At 33.8% G+C, this 19,960-nt stretch overlaps 1 protein-coding gene across 1 annotated transcript in view; it reads left to right on the forward strand.

Moving 5' to 3' along the window:
• Window positions 1–19,960, forward strand: part of Cnbd1 (cyclic nucleotide binding domain containing 1) — a 376,001-nt gene that overhangs the window by 57,071 nt on the left and 298,970 nt on the right. Inside the window, exon 3 of the mRNA XM_005381753.1 lies at window positions 3,134–3,247. Coding sequence (XP_005381810.1) covers window positions 3,134–3,247 — 114 coding nt within the window. The remainder of the gene's footprint in view (window positions 1–3,133; window positions 3,248–19,960) is intronic.

Below are 19,960 nucleotides of genomic sequence, written 5' to 3' on the forward strand. Positions count from 1 at the left end.
ATATATATATATATTATATATATGCTATAATATTTGTAAGACAATTTCAGGAAGAAACAATCTATTAAAATAGGTTTGACTTCTTTGACTTTGGCTTAATTTAGAATAAAAATGTAAATTTCCTCAGGGCAAACACATAAATATAATTAATCAATATGTATTGTATTGAGTTTATTATGCTCATAGATCTTTAAACTGATAGAATGAAAGGTAGAAGAAATATTGTGTTTATACATCTACTGTGGATAAACCCTGAATCTCAGTGGTTTAATTTATTTATTTACTTACTTTCATTAGTACATGTTTGGAGTACATAATGATTACCTTCATTGTTAGGAATTTCTTTCTCACATAATGTTATAAGGGATAATTATTTTCAGTATGAAGCTCCTAGAGTAGGATCTTAGGGTTTTACCAAAATTTTTCACTTTCTTCTTTATCAAGGGCCACTGTGTTCCTCTGCTTCAAGCTAGAAGGAGAAAATCCATAGAGGACCTCCTATGTAAGGGGGGGAGTTTGGGGGTGATGATATTCCATTGATTAGAAACCAACCATGAATATACACCAAACACACCATCGTAGGTCAGTAAAAGGGACACCAATTAATCATCCTGGCAGGGTTCCTGAACTGCATGATATGAGTCATTGCTTCTTACCTTTCTTATTTCATTGTGCTTATCTTGAGCAATGGAAGAATCCCAGCCTTGAAAATAAGACAAGCTCAATTTGTGAACCAATTTTTGTACTTTCTATAAATTTAGGCAGGTTACTTAAACTATGTACATGTCATTTTCTTATCTGCAAAATGATAGCCATGTGTCCAAATATTAAGAAAAATTTTAGTTCTAATATTCAGTGATTTTTTTATATCTATTATTTTCACATTCCAAACTATCTTTTTCTCCTGGAACAGAGTTAGACTATAGTTTCCACTTCCCTTGTAGTGAAGTATTTCTAAATACAGTTGCACTGGGTGTTAGGGCTTCGACACATGACTTCTTTTTGATGGAAATATAATTTAGTTCTTAGAAGTTATCAACAAGTAAAAAATAGAATATATCTTGAGAGTTCAGATTTCTGATTTCTTGAAAAAGAGGATCTGACTATATTGAATTTTTAGCAAAATATTAAAAAGTGATCTTTTAAGAGTGGAGCCATGGCAGTTTTTTGAGGCCATGCTTTCATTAGTTTATTCACCTTAGTTCCACTGTGTTATTACCCCTGACCACTTTGAGCATTTAATTTTGTGATCTTTGACTGTAAGAGACTCGTTAGTGGAAGTATGTTGCCAAACTACATTTTTATGGCATAGAACATACATAGTCAGCGTCATGGGATGCTTAGGGATTGCACCTGAGAATCATGTTACCTCCAACTGCAGCATCTGACTCTTCCACATCAGCCTTCCACATTTCCTCCTTGGACACACCACTTTTGAAGCCTCAGATCATAAACCCTGAGTTCATGTACACCTGCCATCACATCTTGAAATTTCTCAAGGATTGGGTGAAGGAGGTAGCTCCATGATACACGTAGAGAAATGACAAGACTAAAAGTTTCAGTATTTTGGTATAAAACTTTAGCTACTGCAAAGATACTCTACCCAGATCGCAGATTAGAATAAGGTTCCAAGGCTAGTAGCATGGACTACATGGAGACAAAAGGTCACATTACTGAACAACTTTGTGTCTCAGTTTCTTCATACATAAAATGAGATGATAGGAGTATCTAGCTAATATAATGGTACAAGTATTAAATGACATGCAATTTGGAAATTGCCAGGAATAGTGCTTGCCATACAGCAAGAACTAACATATTTTATTAATTAGCAGCAATATCCTAGCAGTTTTGAGAAGGGGTTTTCAAGTTAATTCAGTTTTCATTGGTACCATGTACCCTCCACTTCTAACTTATATAAATTAGGCCAATTATTAATGTAACAGATTCTTTATGGATAGAATGGACAATAAAATATAACCACATTATTAGGTTATACAAATATGCAAAGGTATAAAAACGATGTAAAACCCTAGTATCATACATAGACTATAAAAAGCACCTAATAAAAACAACTAGATATGTGAACTGGGTGAGCAAAAGAAAAAAAGATTTTTGAAAATCCTCTATTGAAATAAATAGACTTAAAAAAAGAGTAGATACTTGATCTATTGTGCCCAGAGTACGAGAAAGGAATGAAAATGCTTACTGTCGTATTAAATAATATCCACATTCTTTTGCTTAATTCAGTTAAGGTAAATTAAATAAAAGCAGATTGCCAAAGTATATAACATTTAGCTTGTGTAAAGTATCAATATGGTGTTTTAGGAATTTTAGCCAAGAAAAAAATAAAAGCCATTATAAATATTTTCAAATGTGTTAGTATCTACATTGACAATAAAATAAAAAAGGCTTCTTATGAGGACTTTTATATTCATCATCTTGAGGCAAATATTGATTGTTTGTCAATGTTCAATTTAAGATACGATCATAATTATTGAAATAAGCAGTCAAAAGGTGAGTTTAGCATTTTAAAAATTGACCCACATTTCATGGTAGTTGTCCATTGAAAGTTGAATGAGGCAGATTTTCCAGAAACAAATATCATTCATTCCCTGGCATTGAAGGACAGTTTGCTGTTTCCATAGATCTTGCTTACTGGCAGTTTTGCTATTTGCAATGATCAAAGTTTGACTGCGCATAAGAGTCACCTGGAGGATATGTAAAATAGGAGTCCACCCAGGCTACACCACTGGGGTTTACCACTCATGAGGAAGAGACCCGAAGCTTTACTTATCAAAACCTTCCCAGACTGTTTTTGTGCACTTCTGAACTTGTGAAATGCTGATCTTTTCATCTAACAGTTCTTTGTACTAGACCTAAAAAAAACTGCTTGAAACTTTTATAAGTCATTGCAGAGATTTAGAGAATTATATTATCAGCAATGTTTACATAGATACTCCTGAATCATTCTGGAGAGGTTTCTAAATGACGTGTTATATTACAAAATAGTTTTAATCAATTGCAAAAATAAAAATGTTAACAAGGCTTAGTTTTAGAAATTGCCATAACAGTAACTGAATATGCTAAGTTAAAAATATTTTAAAATGTATTTCCTGATTTCTTTTTTTTAAAGCTGGAGTTCTTGCCCTGCTGTATCAGCTCACAGTGCAATTATAAAACAGTATCCTAACATCTTCCTGCACAAAAAAACCAGATTACCTAAAATTTTGCAACAGGAGCCTAAAAGGTAATAATGTTTTCTTCTGAGAGCCCAGTTGGCATGTGTGTGTGCATCTGTATGTGTGGGCTTGAGTATCCTGTGCACTCATGTCTACAAGTGGAAGTAAAAGCAGTACCTACTCGGTCAGTCAGGAGTACTATGTGCTCCGGAGCAGTCAAGGAAACAGAGTGGTAGAAAAGAACAGATTCATTTTCTATCTTTGTACTTCTGAGGAGCATGTTTATTTAGACTTTTCTCAACATAATTGTTTCTTTTGACTAATAAAAGATAGTGTTTGTGAAAGGGTTAAATTCATGTGGAATTTTCCCATAGAAATAATTACAGTGTTGGTGGAGGATATAGGAAGGCATGTTTTGGGTCAATCAGTGAATGACAGTCACATGACAATTGAAAGCATTTGAGAAGTTCAGTTGCCCAGGTGTCTGCTTCTAGGTGGACCTGTATTTTGTGTATGCTTAAAGGCAAAGAGTGGTACTACTGAGTGTTGCAGAAAGTGTAACTGCCTTCCTTTGGAAGAGTGAGGATGGATTGCCAGATCACATAGTAATGCTGCTTCTTTCAAATTATCCCTTGCTCCAGTGAAACTTGTATAAGAACAGCACTAAATAAAAGAAAGCATTCTATTTCATTAAAAAAAATTTCTGTACTATTTACTTGCGTCTCTTATAGTGGGTATACAAATCCCCCAGTCCATACTATTTTAGTAGAAATGATCTATCTACACTCCGATTGTCCCACTGCCCCACCCTCTAATTGTACTCTGTATAATTTTTATTGTATAAATAAGATTCCATTCCACTTTGCATTACTCTACTTTTGTATGTTTGACGCATGGCAGATGGCCTGACACATAATTGGGATTAATAAATGTGTGTTGCCACATGGGAAAACTATTTACTAACTCTGTAAAAGGATTACAAATGTCTTAATTTATTTATATCAACACTATAAAGATAAAAACTCAAACAAAATTCCTGCAACAAACACATTCTCAGGATTTGGAGGCGATCAGCATGGTAGACATCAACTTTCATTATACTAAACCTTTCTTTTATTTACAGCTGTAGGGTAGTATGTACAACTTATCATGCTAGTTAACTGGAAAAAGTCTTTGTGAGATGAAATTCCTTTGCCTTTTCAAGAACAATTCCTTAAATTAATAGAAAAACAGAGATCCAGATAGAATATTTTTCATGACGTTAATTATCTACATCAAACTGTTTCCTTAGAGAGTAGGACCACCTGGAACAATCATACAGAGCTTATACTATAATTTATCAAATTAACATCACTCTATGGGAATATCTAATGCAAATATTTTCTACTATTTAATTTGAAGTGTATTAAGTTTCTATTCTAAACATGTTATTTAGAAGGAGAACTGTAAATTTAGCTCTGTCTAAGGATTAAGGGATAAGGAGTATTTATGGTACCTGAAATATCCATCTTCTCCTTGTTTCCTTGTTAAGCAGCAAGCACTGTTTCACTCCTTTAGAGAAGACATTTTTACAAGAACCATATGGAGACACACTAGTGGCTATTAATAACCTTGTTGAATAGAATGTCATATTCATATTTTTAAGAAAAAAAAGACAAGAACCAAAATTTATATAAACAGGCAAATTGTGGTCTAAAAGCAAAAATAAAAGACAGGATACAAAATGCACAACAACTAGGTCAATGAATAATATAATTGATTTGTTTGCTGAAAGTTCCAGGGAAGCCAATAAAATTAGATTAAGAAGCAAGGGGATTTTAAAAATCACATTTCTGAAATCTTTGGAAGTAAAGCTAGCTTCAGGCCTAACTGATAAAATTAAGACTAAGTTTCCTCCATATGTCTGCTTCATCTTTGCCAAGTTGGTTTTATCTTTGCACTCCATGTGGTAAATCTGGACAGACAGGATGCATCTGCCTGTCCAGGTTCAGGTGAGGGGAGGGGTGATATCCTAAAACGTCCCTGGCAGAAGCTCATTAAAACCTCTTGTTGAAGTGTATCTTATCCTCACACTGTCACTGTATATTGATTTGCCAGTTGTTAATCACATGTGCACTCATAGAAAGGGGAATACTATTAACACTATAAAAAAAGGTAAGAGAGAAAATAGATTCTTAGAAGAAAATTTTATCTTGTTAATTGGAAAATAATGAATGGATGCACAAACCTTAAAAATTTATTGAAGACATACCAGTCTAGAGAAGGTTGAACGAAACAAAAATATCTAATCATTTAGAAGTAAAACAATGCCAATAACCAAAACCCCCAAACACTCCTTAAATAATTGTTAGGTTAACGAAAAATTTAAAATTGCATAGTTTTTCAGTATAAACTCAAAGTAAAGACAATAAAAGCAAAAGTAGACAAGTGAGATTACAAAAAAGCAAAAACAAAAACTAAAAAACAAAACAAAATAAAAAACCTTTTGCAAAGCCTAGGGGAAAAAAATCAAGAGAATAAAGAGACAACTAATACATTTGCAGAAAATATTTGCAAGCCATATATCTGATGTAAGAATTTGATATCTCAAGTATATAAGGAATTCTCAGCAGCATGAAAACAACTTGACTAAAAGCAGGCAGAAAATATGTTTTTTTAAAAAACAATTATTTAATTAAAGCTATATAAAAAGAGGCAATATAACCAGTAAGATTAAGGAAAGTATTTCAAATGTTTCAAAAGATTTAAAGTAGGACACTTTACAAAATACTTGACAGAAATAAAAATCTTAAACAGTAAGTAGAAATATAACATTACACAGAATACAAAATACAAAGACAAAATAGAAAAGGATCATGTATACTCCAAACAGGCAGAAAATATGAATAGACAATCCTCAAAAGAAAATATACAAATGCCTTTGGTATAATTTAGTATTTCTCTCATGATAGCAATAAAATTATACTTTTATCTATAAATGTGTAATAATGTATTGTTAAAAAATATAAAATGTTAATTGATATTTCTCAGCTAGAAAATTAAAAATTTTAAAAAATAAAAAATGTTAATTGATATTTCTCAGCTAGAATATTTTAAAAAGATGAAACTCATGGAGAAACATTCAAGTTAGCAGATTCTAAATGCCTGCACTATTAAAATTATTCAACACTGTATAATTAATTTAACACAGATACTATGTGAAGACTGTGATAGTAAGTAAGGCAACTGCCTGGCTGTGGGCAGCTGGTGAGATGCCTGATGCCAGAGCATTTGCTAAATATTGAAAGAACACAGTCATATGCAAAGAGAGAGAAAATGCTTCACAGAAGCCTTAAATCCACTTGGAGCAATGCCTCATTCATTCATGAAAATAAATAAAAGTCTTCATTGAGAAATCAAGAAGCAATACTTGATGGAAAACTTAGAAACAGGGCAAAGATAGTTTAAAACTATCATCATCTAAAATTTATTTTATTCATGGATATATTAGAAGGTAAGAATAGATTTGTAGGAAGTCTAATAGAGAAGTAGCCACTCTGTTTTAAAAGGGATTGAATTTTAAATTAAAAGACTTGGGTTTGAGTACTTGTGTGGCCAATAGTAACATGTGACTTTGGAAACATCTCTTAATATAATGTTCACTCAGTATTTATTCAGAAAGAGGACAGTATTAACATTCTACCTCAGACTCATGCACTGAAAGAGGTTTTTAATTGAAATAGCTCTTTTCATTATCATGGACTATAAATGGCAGTGATATTTTGTTTGGATTACACAATTGTCAGAAAGTTCCTTTATTCAAGTAGGTTAAATAACAAGAAAATCTCATATTATTTAAAATATTATTATGTGTAAGACAACTAAATGACTTACAGACTGCAATGGGAAAAATGAAATTAGCCGTGTGTTGATTATCATTATGAGAACTCAATGGTGATACTACTCACTGATTGGCTTTTCTATTCCCCTTAAACATAGGTTATTAATGACATAAATTTAACTGCCACAGCCATTAATATTTTGAGAACTTTTAATCATTAACAAGAGATCAGCATAATCTCAGATTCATATCTGTATTCTATATTAAGAATATAGCATTATATAAATGTACTAATTTAAACAATATGCTAGCTTTTTATGTAAGTAGGGAGCATTTCTGCTGTTATTGTATACTAGTTTTAGAGTAGTTTTGCTTAATTTAAACCTCACTATATTTATTGATATTATGATTTGCTTTTTATTGATATGTAAGAGTCTTGGAAATTTTGTAAAACCAGATAATTTCCTGAGAAGTATATTTACATAAAAACGAAAAAAATCTTACAGCTACAAAAGTGACTGTGGTAAATAGTTAATATTTTTAAAAATATAATTTTCTATATTTTAAAATTCCCAAGTCATACAGGCGACTTCTATCAGGACTATATAGACCACAGTTGTATCTCAATCTGAATAATTACTTAAATTCATATTCTCTAAACTGTGAGTGCTCAGTACTATGATGTAGGGATCCTAGTTAAAAATGGTGAGTTATAATGGTTTTGACTAAAATGTACAGGGAAAAATTCCATCAAATCTTGTGATTTTGTGTAAAATTTAACAGTATAACCACTATTTCCTGTATTACATTCAACTCTTTTTTTTATTAACTAATCCCAGCAATATTTACCAAGCATCTACCATGTAGTAGCCATGTTTGTATGAAGTAAGAGGAACATGGCCTTTAGAACTCAAGCAATGATCATTCTAATAATAATTTAAGCACAATTTATATTTAAGACTCACTGTTCAGTTCTCAGATTGAACAGTTCATTAGTCCAAACTTTTGTTATGAGTAATAGAAGTCTAATTGAAAGGAACATAAGCAATCAAAAAAGGTTACCTATTGGCTCATTCAACCAGAGGAAGGACAAAGCTGTCCTCAGGGAAGATGAGACAAGACCTTGAATGTGTGTAGACTTTTTACTTGTCTCTGGCTTGTGTTTGTGGACGGTCGCTATACTCTTTCATTGTTTGTGGGCTTTCTCTGTGTGGCAGAAACGTAGTTACCAGAAGCCTTGTACTTGTAACAGGTACAACACAGGACAGAAAAAGTAACTTCTTTTTTCAGCCAGAGCAATTCTGGAAAAGATTCAGATTGGCTGAGTCTGAGCCACTTGTTAACCTGTCTGTCCAATAAGCTAGAACCTATTAGTACAGGAAATGTGTGTGGGGGGGACACTTTGTATGAGAAAGTAGATGTTATAAGAAAAGATCACCCTCCTTGGGGGGTAAGATAAGATATATTATATATATATATATATATTTATTTTAAAATAAATGTGATTTTTTAAAATTTTATTTTAAAGAGAATAGTAAAAAAATAGAAAAATACAAACAAAACAGAGCAAAAATATTAAAAATGATATGGGTTTCAAACAAAATGATAGGAATTAACAATGGTCATTATATTACATATTGAGTATATAGTGATGTTGGAGGTGGGGCATGGTTATGCATACTATAACTTCAGTACTTTGGGGAGTTGAAGCAGGATGCTTCCAAATTTAAGTCTGGCCTTAACAGTTTAGCAATTTAGCAAGACTCTGTCTCAAAATAAAACATAAGCAAGGGATGAGAATGTAACTCAGTGCAAAGGCTCTAGGTTCAATCCCCAGTACTTAAAAAAATAGTAGCAATATTTAGAAAAATTCTCATTGTTTTCTTCAATAAATTTAATATCCACTTTTTTAAACAGTGAGAAAATATACAAAGTGAAAAAGAACTTCATGTAAATGATACTAACTGAGGAAACAAGCATCTATAGAATAGTGGAAACTTGTGATGAAGACAAATTTATTCAAAACGCAATTTATTTATTTATTTTTTAGTTTTTGAGACAGGATCTCTCTGTGGAGTTCAGACTGGCCTTGGACTCACTGTGTAGTCCATGGTGATCTTGAACTCATGGTGATCTTCTTGCCTCAGCATCGTGAGTACTGGGGTCATAGGCATGGGTTGACATGCCTGGTTCTGATGTTTTTTCCAGAGATAGAAATTAAAATATTTGCAAGGAAACCTACATACTTGTTGTAATCTTCAGTTTTATAAAATATTATTAAAGTTTGACCTTTAGACTCAATTTAGCCTCAGAAAAGTTTAGTGAACATTAAAAAAGTCAAATGATTTTTAAAAATTCAGATTAACTGTAAGAACATGTTTGTAGTAGGTAAAGTGTCATCCTTTAATTTGACAGACAGTATCAAGATACTTATGAATGAGGGAACTTTTCACAAAAGAATGTAGGACAAAAATAATGTGGCAAAATCTGAGAGAGAGAGAGAGAGAGAGAGAGAGAGAGAGAGAGAGAGAGAGAGCCATCGACAGAAATTATTGACTAACTTGGATATTTCTAGAAATATATTCCTGTTTACTAAATTAATCAAAATGGCAGGTGGCTAAGTTTGATAAAATTGTTAAACTACAATGTCAGATGTATTCTGTTGCAAAATTTTATAGTACTGACCCTCAAAAAAGTGAAAAAACACTTAAAAGATTTTAAAATAATCAATACATTTCTTAAATTGCACATCATAAAATCAGCATTGTTTTCCCTAGGGTACACAGGTGGAAAGAAAAGGCAAAGAGGAGAGTAATTATTTAATGTGAATTGAATGGTTGAACTAGCATTAAACACAGTAGTAAAGAAGAAGATGCTTAGCTCAAACTGGTACATCGTTAGTACAGGAAGAACTGTAATAAGATAACCATATGCAGTTAACTTCCATTAACTTCTCTGACAAGATGTAGAAGAATTCTTCAGAAGTTCTTATTAGTAACTGAATTCAGCTAGTAATTGAAAACTGCATTAGGTTGAACAAGCAGTGCCTTGATTTATTGCATCTATTTTACCGCTACTAACTTCATGACTCTGGAGAAATCAATCTATCTGGATGTCGTTATCTTATATCTAAAATGAAACGGTTGGATATATAACATTCAAGGTTTCTTTTAGCTCTATTGATCTAAGATTTCATTGTCTAGTTGATGTTATATTATATCACAGGAAGACATATACGAGATGTTAATATTTTTGTATTATCTTTTGATATATTTCCCCCTAATGTTATGGCTCTTCCTTTCCTATACCCCTGCCATTAATGATCTCTGAGGAAAAGTTAGGGAAAATACTACTGTAAGAAGGAGGATAATGTAAATGTAAATGGATGCTTACATTAGAGGAAGAAAACAGAGTATTTGAGCTAATCTCCAGACTGTTGATCTTTATCTATTCCCATTCTTAGTATATTTCACAGTAATGCCATTCCTCTTCCTTATCCTGTGTCTAGCAAGTGGGTGTTTTGGACTCTCCCATGAACACAGGTGATGAAGGAGTGAGATGCTGATAGGGTTGATGGGTTATTGGTCCTGAAAGAGGAAAAGGGCAGTTTGTGTGGAAAGAATCTGATAGTCAAGGAAAAAATTCTAAAAGAAGGTACAGTAGCAGAAAAATGCAGTCATTCTTCCTTAGATACCACTTTAGGGGCCAGAGCAACCTGAAAGCTGTTCTGTAACAGGAATGGTATCAGCTGACAGCTCAGAGGTGAGAGAAGCTCCTCCTGACAATCTCTATGAAACATGGAATCTTAGATGCTCACCTCTCACAACAGCAGATTGTTATGGCACAGCTAGTAGAAAACCTGCCATGACTTGTTTTTTTAAAGACAAAGAAAAGAAGAAATTTAATTAGAACTTTTAAATAAAGTTAAATTTCATAGATCAAAGACAATGAAAAAAATCCCCTTTAGGCTCTTAGCAGAGTAAACTCTGACTATAGAAAATAGAACAATATAAATTAAAAAATACAAATCCTATTAACTTGTATTGTGATGTAAAAAGATATTTTGTGGAAGACAGCAACATAAATTTTCCATTGGGTTACAAGAAAAACTTTAGGTAAATTAAATTTAATAGACTGCAACTGAGCAAAGAGTAATTTATTAATAAGATGACACTCAACCCAGAAGAGGTTCAGAGACCTCCCCTCAGCAGAGGGAGCTATGAATTTTACAGGCAGACACAAGCAAAGTAGATAAATCATCTGATTTGGGCATGATGTACTCAATCATTTGCCTGGTTTGGACACAATCTGGGGCAGGGGATGTGGCACAGTGGCACAAGTGCCTGTCTGGCAAGCACAAGGTCCTGAGTTTGATTTCTGGTACCTAAATAAATAAATAAATAAATAAATAAATAAATAAATAAATAAAAAAAAACCCAGTCTGGTCAGTTGACTGCCCATGATTGACTGAATCTCATCTGTTTATGATTGATGGAAACCAGCTATTTGCTAGAAAAAATATGCTACTAGTTAGGTTTCTGTGTGTTTACTTAGTAAATTAGGTTTAGGTTTGTTACTTAGGAACTCAAGGTAGAAAGACAGCTTCAGGCTACTGGTGTCCTGCATATTTAATTCAATACTGGGGATTTATTATTCAAAAAGTAATTATTAAGTATTTGCAGAGGTATTATTGCTTGGTGGTCAATGACAGAAATTGGTTTTGCTGTCAAATTCATTTTCAATAAATTTCAAACACATTAGTGCTTTTAAAACTTTAATGTATGCACAAAACTCCTTGGGGAGCTTATTAAAATGTCAGTTCTGATTCAGAAGGTCTTGGATGGGATCTAAGGTTTTTAACATGCTACCAGGAAAAAACATGTTGCTGGTTAGCAGATCACGATATGAGAAAACAGCCTTAACACATTTGATGCATTTTTAGAATGAGAAATAAAATCATTAAATTTTAACTCTTTTGCTGATAAAAGTTTCTACTGGGAAGATTTAGTTTGTGTTTTAGAGTATTCATCCATTCATCCATGGGGTTATTTCAATTAAACTACATAACTGTGAATAGTACTTGGTCATTATGTACATGGGGTGATAAATATTCATATACAGTGAATTTCCAAATTTAAATAAAGTTACAGTAAAAGGTTCACTGATATTAAGCCCCAAGAAAATAGTCCCAATCATTTGAATACATTTACCCCATCATTCTTGCCACTTTCTGAAGCAGTTATGAAAGTCCTCTTTCATGAAAGTCTTTAGGATGTATGACCAAAAATACAATGAATGCTGTTGGTGAGTACTATGCACTGAAAAGTCAGGCTTGTTAAAACATTACTGTTTGTCCTTTTGTTTAACATAGTCCTGAAAAACATCAGCTTGAGCAATCAGAAAAGAAAAAGAAATAAAAAGTAGATGTACAGGAAAGGCAGACATCAAAGTATTATTTGCAGATGACATGATCTGCTTACAAAATCCAAAAAAATTCCACTAAAAGATTCTTAGAATTAACAAGCAAATTCAGCAATGTAGCATAATACAAAATCAATATTCAAAAATCAGTTGCATTCCAATACACTAGTAGTGAACTCACTGAAAAAGAAATTAGAAGTGTAGACCCCACTGAGAAGGTGGTGAAATCAACAACTTTTCTGCACATGAAGAACAGAAATCTGACCTGGACCAGGAGGAGGCAGAGAACATGAGCCACTATTTCTCCATGGATCCCCCAGGGTTAGAATAATTGTGACTCATTTGAATACCAGTGAACTTATCTGCCAAACTTACCATTACGCCTAGGGAGAGGGACAGTAAGTGTTCTTTACCCAAGATCACAGGGTCAGTCAGACTCTAAAGAACGCCTGCAACCCGTCAGAAAGAGGCCCTGTGTCTGAGCTAACCTCAATTTTGCAGTGGAGTGAACATAGGAGTAATTGGGGTGTGATCACTCAAACTCTCTGGTAAAGTTACTTGGAACTCATGTATTCAATGGCTTATTGGAATATCTAATTGGTTTAAATTTTGTATGTTTCTTGGATTATTTAGCAATGCGCAATTATCTACTTTTATGGGTTCAGGTTGTTACACTTGCAGACTGGTGCTTTCAGTGGTGCTGATTTTATAGGTGTGTAGGTTCTCTCCCTCATCAAGAGAATAGACAAATGGGGGACGAGTAAATGCAAGGACTATGATATAGAAATGTTAAGACTGAAAATTTAGATGCTATTATAAAGGGAACCAATTCTTGTGGCAACATATAGGGACAAAGATGAAATCATTTGAAGTAAACAGCATAAGTAGCAAACACTAGGGCTGAATACACAAAGCTGAATGTGACTCAGGGGAGGCAACATCCTACTGAAAAGCTCCATATAACCACATACTTGCCTCACTTCTATAGTCCCCAAGTGAGAGTAATCCCCTAAAGAGGGAGAAGAAAAGTGTGAGGAACTTATATAATTAAAAAAGGATATGCCTCTTAGTGGAAAAATGGGGAAATAAAGAAGTAGAAGATTTCTTACCCTCCTAACTCCCCCAAGGTAGAGCAAGGTTTCCCTAAAATTTACAGCAATGACACTCAGTACATCCAGAGCAAATTTCAGGGAAATAAGAAAAACTCTGGATGAACTAACCAATACAGTTCAAATCCTAAATAACAGATTCAACAAGGATATGGAGTCCTGTAAAAGATATCAAACAGTATAGAGTTCATACATTCCAGAAATGACCAATATGAAGACAGCCTCTGATATTGAGGCGAATTATTCTAAAAAGCTCAAAGAAGCCAAAAAGAAAATAAGAGGACAAGAGAAGCCTATCCAGCAGCTACTAAATGAAAATAAAATCTAATCCTTGGCTAATGGGAGTTAGAGAAAAGCTGGAAGACTGCACAGATGGATTCCCAGCATCCTTACAGAAATTATCTAAGAAAATTTCCCAAATATAAGATTTCAAAGTATAAATAAGTGATGCATATAGGTCAATAGATACCAAACAATTTTGATAAAAGGAAAAGTTCACAAAGGCACTGTCTCATTAAATTTGCAGACATGCACCAAAAACACTTAGAATTTTAAAGCCAGCCAGAATTCCACCCCAAAATCACGTGTAAAGGTAAACCAATTAGGGTCACAGCAGATTTGTCAGCACAAACTCTCAAGGCCAGAAGACCTTGCAATGAAATCTTTCAAGCCTTAAGACAAATAACTCCCAACTCAGATTAACTTACCCAACAAAGCTATCCTTCAAGATAGAGGTAGCAATAAGGTATTTCCATGAAAAAGAAAGCTCAGAAGATTTATGAGTGCTAAACCAGCTCTAGAAAAAATACTCAAGAATATTCTTGACAGAAGCATAGGATTGGAGACACTTATAACACATAAAACACTAGTGAAGTCTGTGGATAAATAATAAAAAATCAACAGTAAAAGTAACACAAATGATACCAAGAAATACAGAAGACAACGATAGTAAATAATCAACATACCTCAGTAATATCTATCAGTGTTAACAGCCTCAACTTTCCAGTCGAACAACACAGACTGATAGACTGGATCAAAAGACAGAATCCAACAATCTGTTACATTCAAGGAACCCATTCAATCCAAACAGATACTCATAGACTGAAAATTAAATGATGGAAAACAACATTTCATGCACTAGGACCCTAAAAACAAGCAGGGGTGGCAATTCTAATACCAGGCACAATAAACTTCAAGTTAAAATGGATTATAAGAAGGTCACTACATACTAGTTAAAGGAACAATCCAATGAGAAGAGGTAACATTGATAAATATATGTTCATCTGAAATTAACACTGCTAAAATTAAAAGCAAAGGAAACATTAACACAATCATGGTAGGGAGTTTTAAAACTCACTTTCTCAGTGAGACAGATCAACTAAACAAAAATCTAATAAAGAAATTTCAGAGCTGAACCACACCCTTGAACATATGGACTTAGTAGATATATACAGTATATTCCATCCGTCTACACGAGTATACATTCTTTTTAGCAGCACCTTTTCCAAAAGAGATCACATACTAGTTCACAAAGCCTGCTTAAGTAAATATAAAATTACTGAAACTACCTCATGCATACTGTCCAACCACAGTGCAGTGAGAATAGAAATCAATGACAAAAGAAAATTTGGAAGAGGCAAAAGATCCTGGAAAATTAACAACATACACCCAAACAACTAATAGGTCAAAGAAGAAATAAAAAAAAGTAACTTAAAAAATTTTTGGAAGTTGATAGCAATGACTGTACACCTAAGTGAAATCTTTGAGACACATTGCAAGACACACTGCAAGTTCAAAGAGGAAAATTTATTGCAATGATTGCACATATTAGGAAAATAGAGCAAACCCAAATAACCTAATGAGAAACCATCAGACTCACATGTGTAAACATTGTATTTTCTCCCTAGTGTAAGAAACTGAAAGAGTAAATAAGACCCAAAAGGTACAATAGATATTGTGAAAGAGAAAGTGCTCAAAAAGGAAAGACTAACTGGGATGAGGGAAAGGAGAAAAGAAGGAATACACACACACACACACACACACACACACACACACACACACACACACACATATATATTAGCTAAGATAATTGTACTACTAGTTTCTATTAGTCTGTTGAAAGGAAAAGATAGTATTTATATTGATCAATCATACATGCCTATATCTGTTAATCTGAGCAACTACTTTGCAGTTAACAATATGCAGTATAATAACCATTGTTAATTTCCTATCATCTTGTTTTGAAATTCTGATTTATTTTCATTGTTTTTTATTATTGTCTTCAAAAAAAAAAAAAACTTGAAAAAATGACAACAAACAAGCTGGAAACCAGAACTAGGAAGACCCAGACAGCATCTGGAGCCTTGTCCATGACCTGCTCCCCCACAACCTTGATAAAGGGCAGCTGAACCTCAGACAACTTCAGGAAGGTCAGTGAGCAGTCTCTGCCCCTAACCCACAAGCATGTCAGCCAGGCAGAGCCTTGTACAGCTTCAGGGAGCTTGGTGGCTTCTCCTCCCCCCACAGCCTAGTGGGAGCCTAGCTGAAACCCAGACAGCTTCAGCAGCCTGGGTGACTCTGCCCTCACCACGAACCCTACCAGTGTGGGAATGGGGATAGGTCTTGGAGAGCTTGGGAGCTTTGGTCACCACAATCTGCCACACCTGCACACTCGTTGAAGTGGGGCTGAACCCCAAACAACTTTGGGAACCTAGATGGGAGCCAAACTGAGCCTTGGATAACTTTGAAAGCCTCAGTGTCTGTGCACTCCCACCTTGTCTCCCGATGTGGGAGTCAACTGAACCCCAGAAAGCCTTGGGAGCATTGATAACCACACCCCACCCCCACACATCATCACAGGAGCCACACTGAGTACCAGGGAATTTTAGGTCCTCGCCCTGCCATTTCCACGCTATCCTGGGAGTGAGGCTGGGTTCCAGGGAACATCTGGATCTTCAAAAATAACAAAACAAAGGATAAAAATGCAATTTCAGACCTCCACCTCACCCAGAACAAGTCCAAGACACATCTACACAGAAGAACTTGCAAGTCATACAACAGGAATTTCTGAAATGATAGCAACCAAAGTACAGAAACATTTCCACCAGGCCATAGAAGATATCAAATCAGAAATAATCTCTCAGGTAATAAAAGAAATGACAACAATTATGAAAGAATTGCTTAGCACATCTAAAGAAGACATAGATAAGAAAATAGAGGAGCATAGAAAAATGATAGAAACCTTGAATGAACAATATAGGAAAGAACTAGAATGCATGAAACAGATTCAAACAGATAGTGAGGAAATTAAATATTTGATGGAAAACTGGTAATACCACTTGAACAAAGCTGAAGATAGACTATCAGATGAAGACAGCATTACAGCTAATGATTATGAAAGGAAGGATCTTAAAAATAACAAGGAAGCAGGAAATAACAAGTCAACATTTGAAAGACAAAGCAAAAAAAACAATATAAGATTAATAGGTGTCAATGAAATAACTGGAGTCAACACAAGTGACATAAAGACTATTTGCAGAAGTAATAGTAGAAAATTTCCCAAGCATGGAAAAAGAATCTGAAAGAGAAGTGAGGCATATGGAATTTAAACTAGCAATAACTAAAATAAATTTACGCACAGACATATAGTGATCAAGATCTCAGAAACTGAGCAGAAGAAGAGAGTATTAAGAACTGCTAGAGAAAAGAAACAGATCACCTATAAAGAAAGCCCATCAGAACCATGGCAGATTTCTCAGCACAAAACATCAAATCAAGAAGAGCTTGGAGTGAAGTATTTCAGGTCCTGAAAGAAAACAACTCCAATGCAGATTGATGTACCCTGCAAAACTATCTTTCAAAATTAATGGAGAAATAAAATATTTCCACAATAAAGGACATTTGAGAACTTCGTGAACACCAAACCAAACATAAAAATAGTACTAAAAGACATTGAGATAAAACTGACAAAAATAGCCAATATGTACCAGTGATAAACATCAATGTAAATGTTCTCAATGCACCAATCTTAAGAAGCAGACTGGCAGAGTGGATCAAGAAACAAAATTCAAAAATGTGCTGTATACAAGAAACACATTTGAATCAAAAGGAAATTCATAGACTGAAAATCAAAGGACAGAAAACAATACTCTAAGTGACAGGAACCCAGAACAAAGGGGATGTAGCTATTCTGTTTGCAGACAATGTGAACTTCAAACCGAGAAAATTCTAAAGAGAAAAAGATAATTATTACGTACTTGTTAGAGCAAAACTGAAAGAAGAAGAGATAACAATCATAAATATCTATGCATCAAATATAGGAGCACCCAACTATAAAATATTAACAGACATGAAAAATGAAATAAGCAGTAACACAGTTATTACAGGGGACTTTAACACCTCACTGTAAGAAAGAGATAGATGAACTAGGCAAAAAATCAGCAAAGAAATAACAGAATTAAACCAAACTTGTGAACAAATAAACTTAGTAGAACTTTACAGAGTGTTCTTCCCAACAACATCAGAATATATTCTTTTCACCTGCTCATCAAACATTCTCTAAAGTAGATCATATACTAGCACAAAGAACATACTTAAGTAAGTGCAAAGGAATTGAAATTATCCCATACACACTATCAGATCAAATAAAATTTGGAAGTTAATGACAAAAGAAACTGCAAACACTCCATAAACATATGGAAATTAAACAACACGCTCCTGAATAACCAATTGTCACAGATGAAATTAAAGAAGAAATTAAATAATATGCACAATCAAATGAAAATACAGACACAACTTATGGGAACGTGTAGGATGCAATAGAAGTAGTCCTTAGAAGGAAATTTATAGCAGTGAATTCCCACCTCAGGAAAACCGAATAAGCACAAATAATCAATCTCATGCTACACCTCAAATTTCTAGAAAAAGAAGGGCAAGTCAAATCCAAAACCCAAAGAAGTCAGGAAATTATAAAGATCAGAGCAGAAATTAATGTAACTGAGACTAAGAAAATAATACAAAGAATTTTAGAGTGGAAGACTTGGTTCTTCGACATAAATCCCTAGCCAACCTTATAAAAAAATAGGAAATAAAAAACTGAAATTTATGCAATAAGGAACAAAATGGATGAAATCACTGCAGATCCTGCAGAAATTCAGAAGATCACGAATACTTATTTTAAAAATCTTTATTCTCACAGGATGGAAATACAGAGGAAATGAACAGATTCCTACATACATAGGAATTACCAAAGCTGAATTCAGAAGATATAAAAATTCTGAATAACTCATATCAGCCAGTAATATTGAAAAGGTAGTAAAAAACTTACCCACAAAGAAAAGCTCAGGTCCTGATGGATTCACTGGTGAATTCTACAAGAAATTTAGAGAAGATTTGTTGCCAATTCTTTTCAAACTCATTAATAAAACTGAAAGAGAAGGTATTCTCCCCAACTCATTCCTTGAGGTAAATATTACTCTGATACCAAAAGCAGGAAAAGACCCAAGCAAAAAAGAGGTCTACAGGCCAATATCTCTAATGAATAAAGATGCAAAAATTCTCAATAAAATACTAGCAAAGAGAATGCAACAAGTCATCAAGGATATTATACACCATGACCAGGTGGCATGCATTCCAGGGATACAAGGATGGTTTGGTATATGCAAATCAATGAATGGAACACACCATATCAATAGAGCCAAAGACAATAATCACATAATCATATCAGTAGATGCAGAAAATGATTTGATAAAGTCCAATACTCATTCATGATAGCAATCCCACAGAAAATAGGAATAGATGGTCTTTACCTCACTCTGATAAAAGCCATATATGACAAACCAGTGGTCAACATTATACTAAATAGACAAAAATTGAAAGTTTTCACTTTAAAATCAGGAATAAGACAAGGATGTTCACTGTCACCAGTCCTATTCAATATAGTTCTGAGAACATTAGCAAGAGTAATTAGACAAGAGAGAGAAATACAAGAAATAAGAATTGGAAAGGAAGAAGTAAAATTATCATTATTCCCTGATGACTTGATGCTCTACAAAGAAAACTCCAAAAACTCTACCAAAAGCCTTATAATTTTAATAACCAAATTCAGCAGCGTAGCTGGATATACAAAGTCAACACTCAAAAGTCAATAGCTTTCCTGTACACAAACAACAAACTGACTGAGAGAAAAATTTGGAAAACCACACCTAAAAAAATGAAACATTTAAGATTCAATCTAACAAAGGAAGTAAAAGATCTATACAGTGAAAATGACAGCAGTCTGAAAAAAGAGATCAAAGAGGATTTCAGAAAATGGAAAGATATTCTTTGCTCATCACTAGGAAGAACCAACACTGTGGATATGGCCATACTCCCAAAATTGTGTTACAGATTCAGTGGAATTCCAATTGAAATACATTACTATACCTCATAGA

The sequence above is a fragment of the Chinchilla lanigera genome, unplaced genomic scaffold, assembly GCF_000276665.1.
Source record: "Chinchilla lanigera isolate Chin_1 unplaced genomic scaffold, ChiLan1.0 scaffold00016, whole genome shotgun sequence".
Taxonomy (NCBI): Eukaryota; Metazoa; Chordata; class Mammalia; order Rodentia; family Chinchillidae; genus Chinchilla; species Chinchilla lanigera.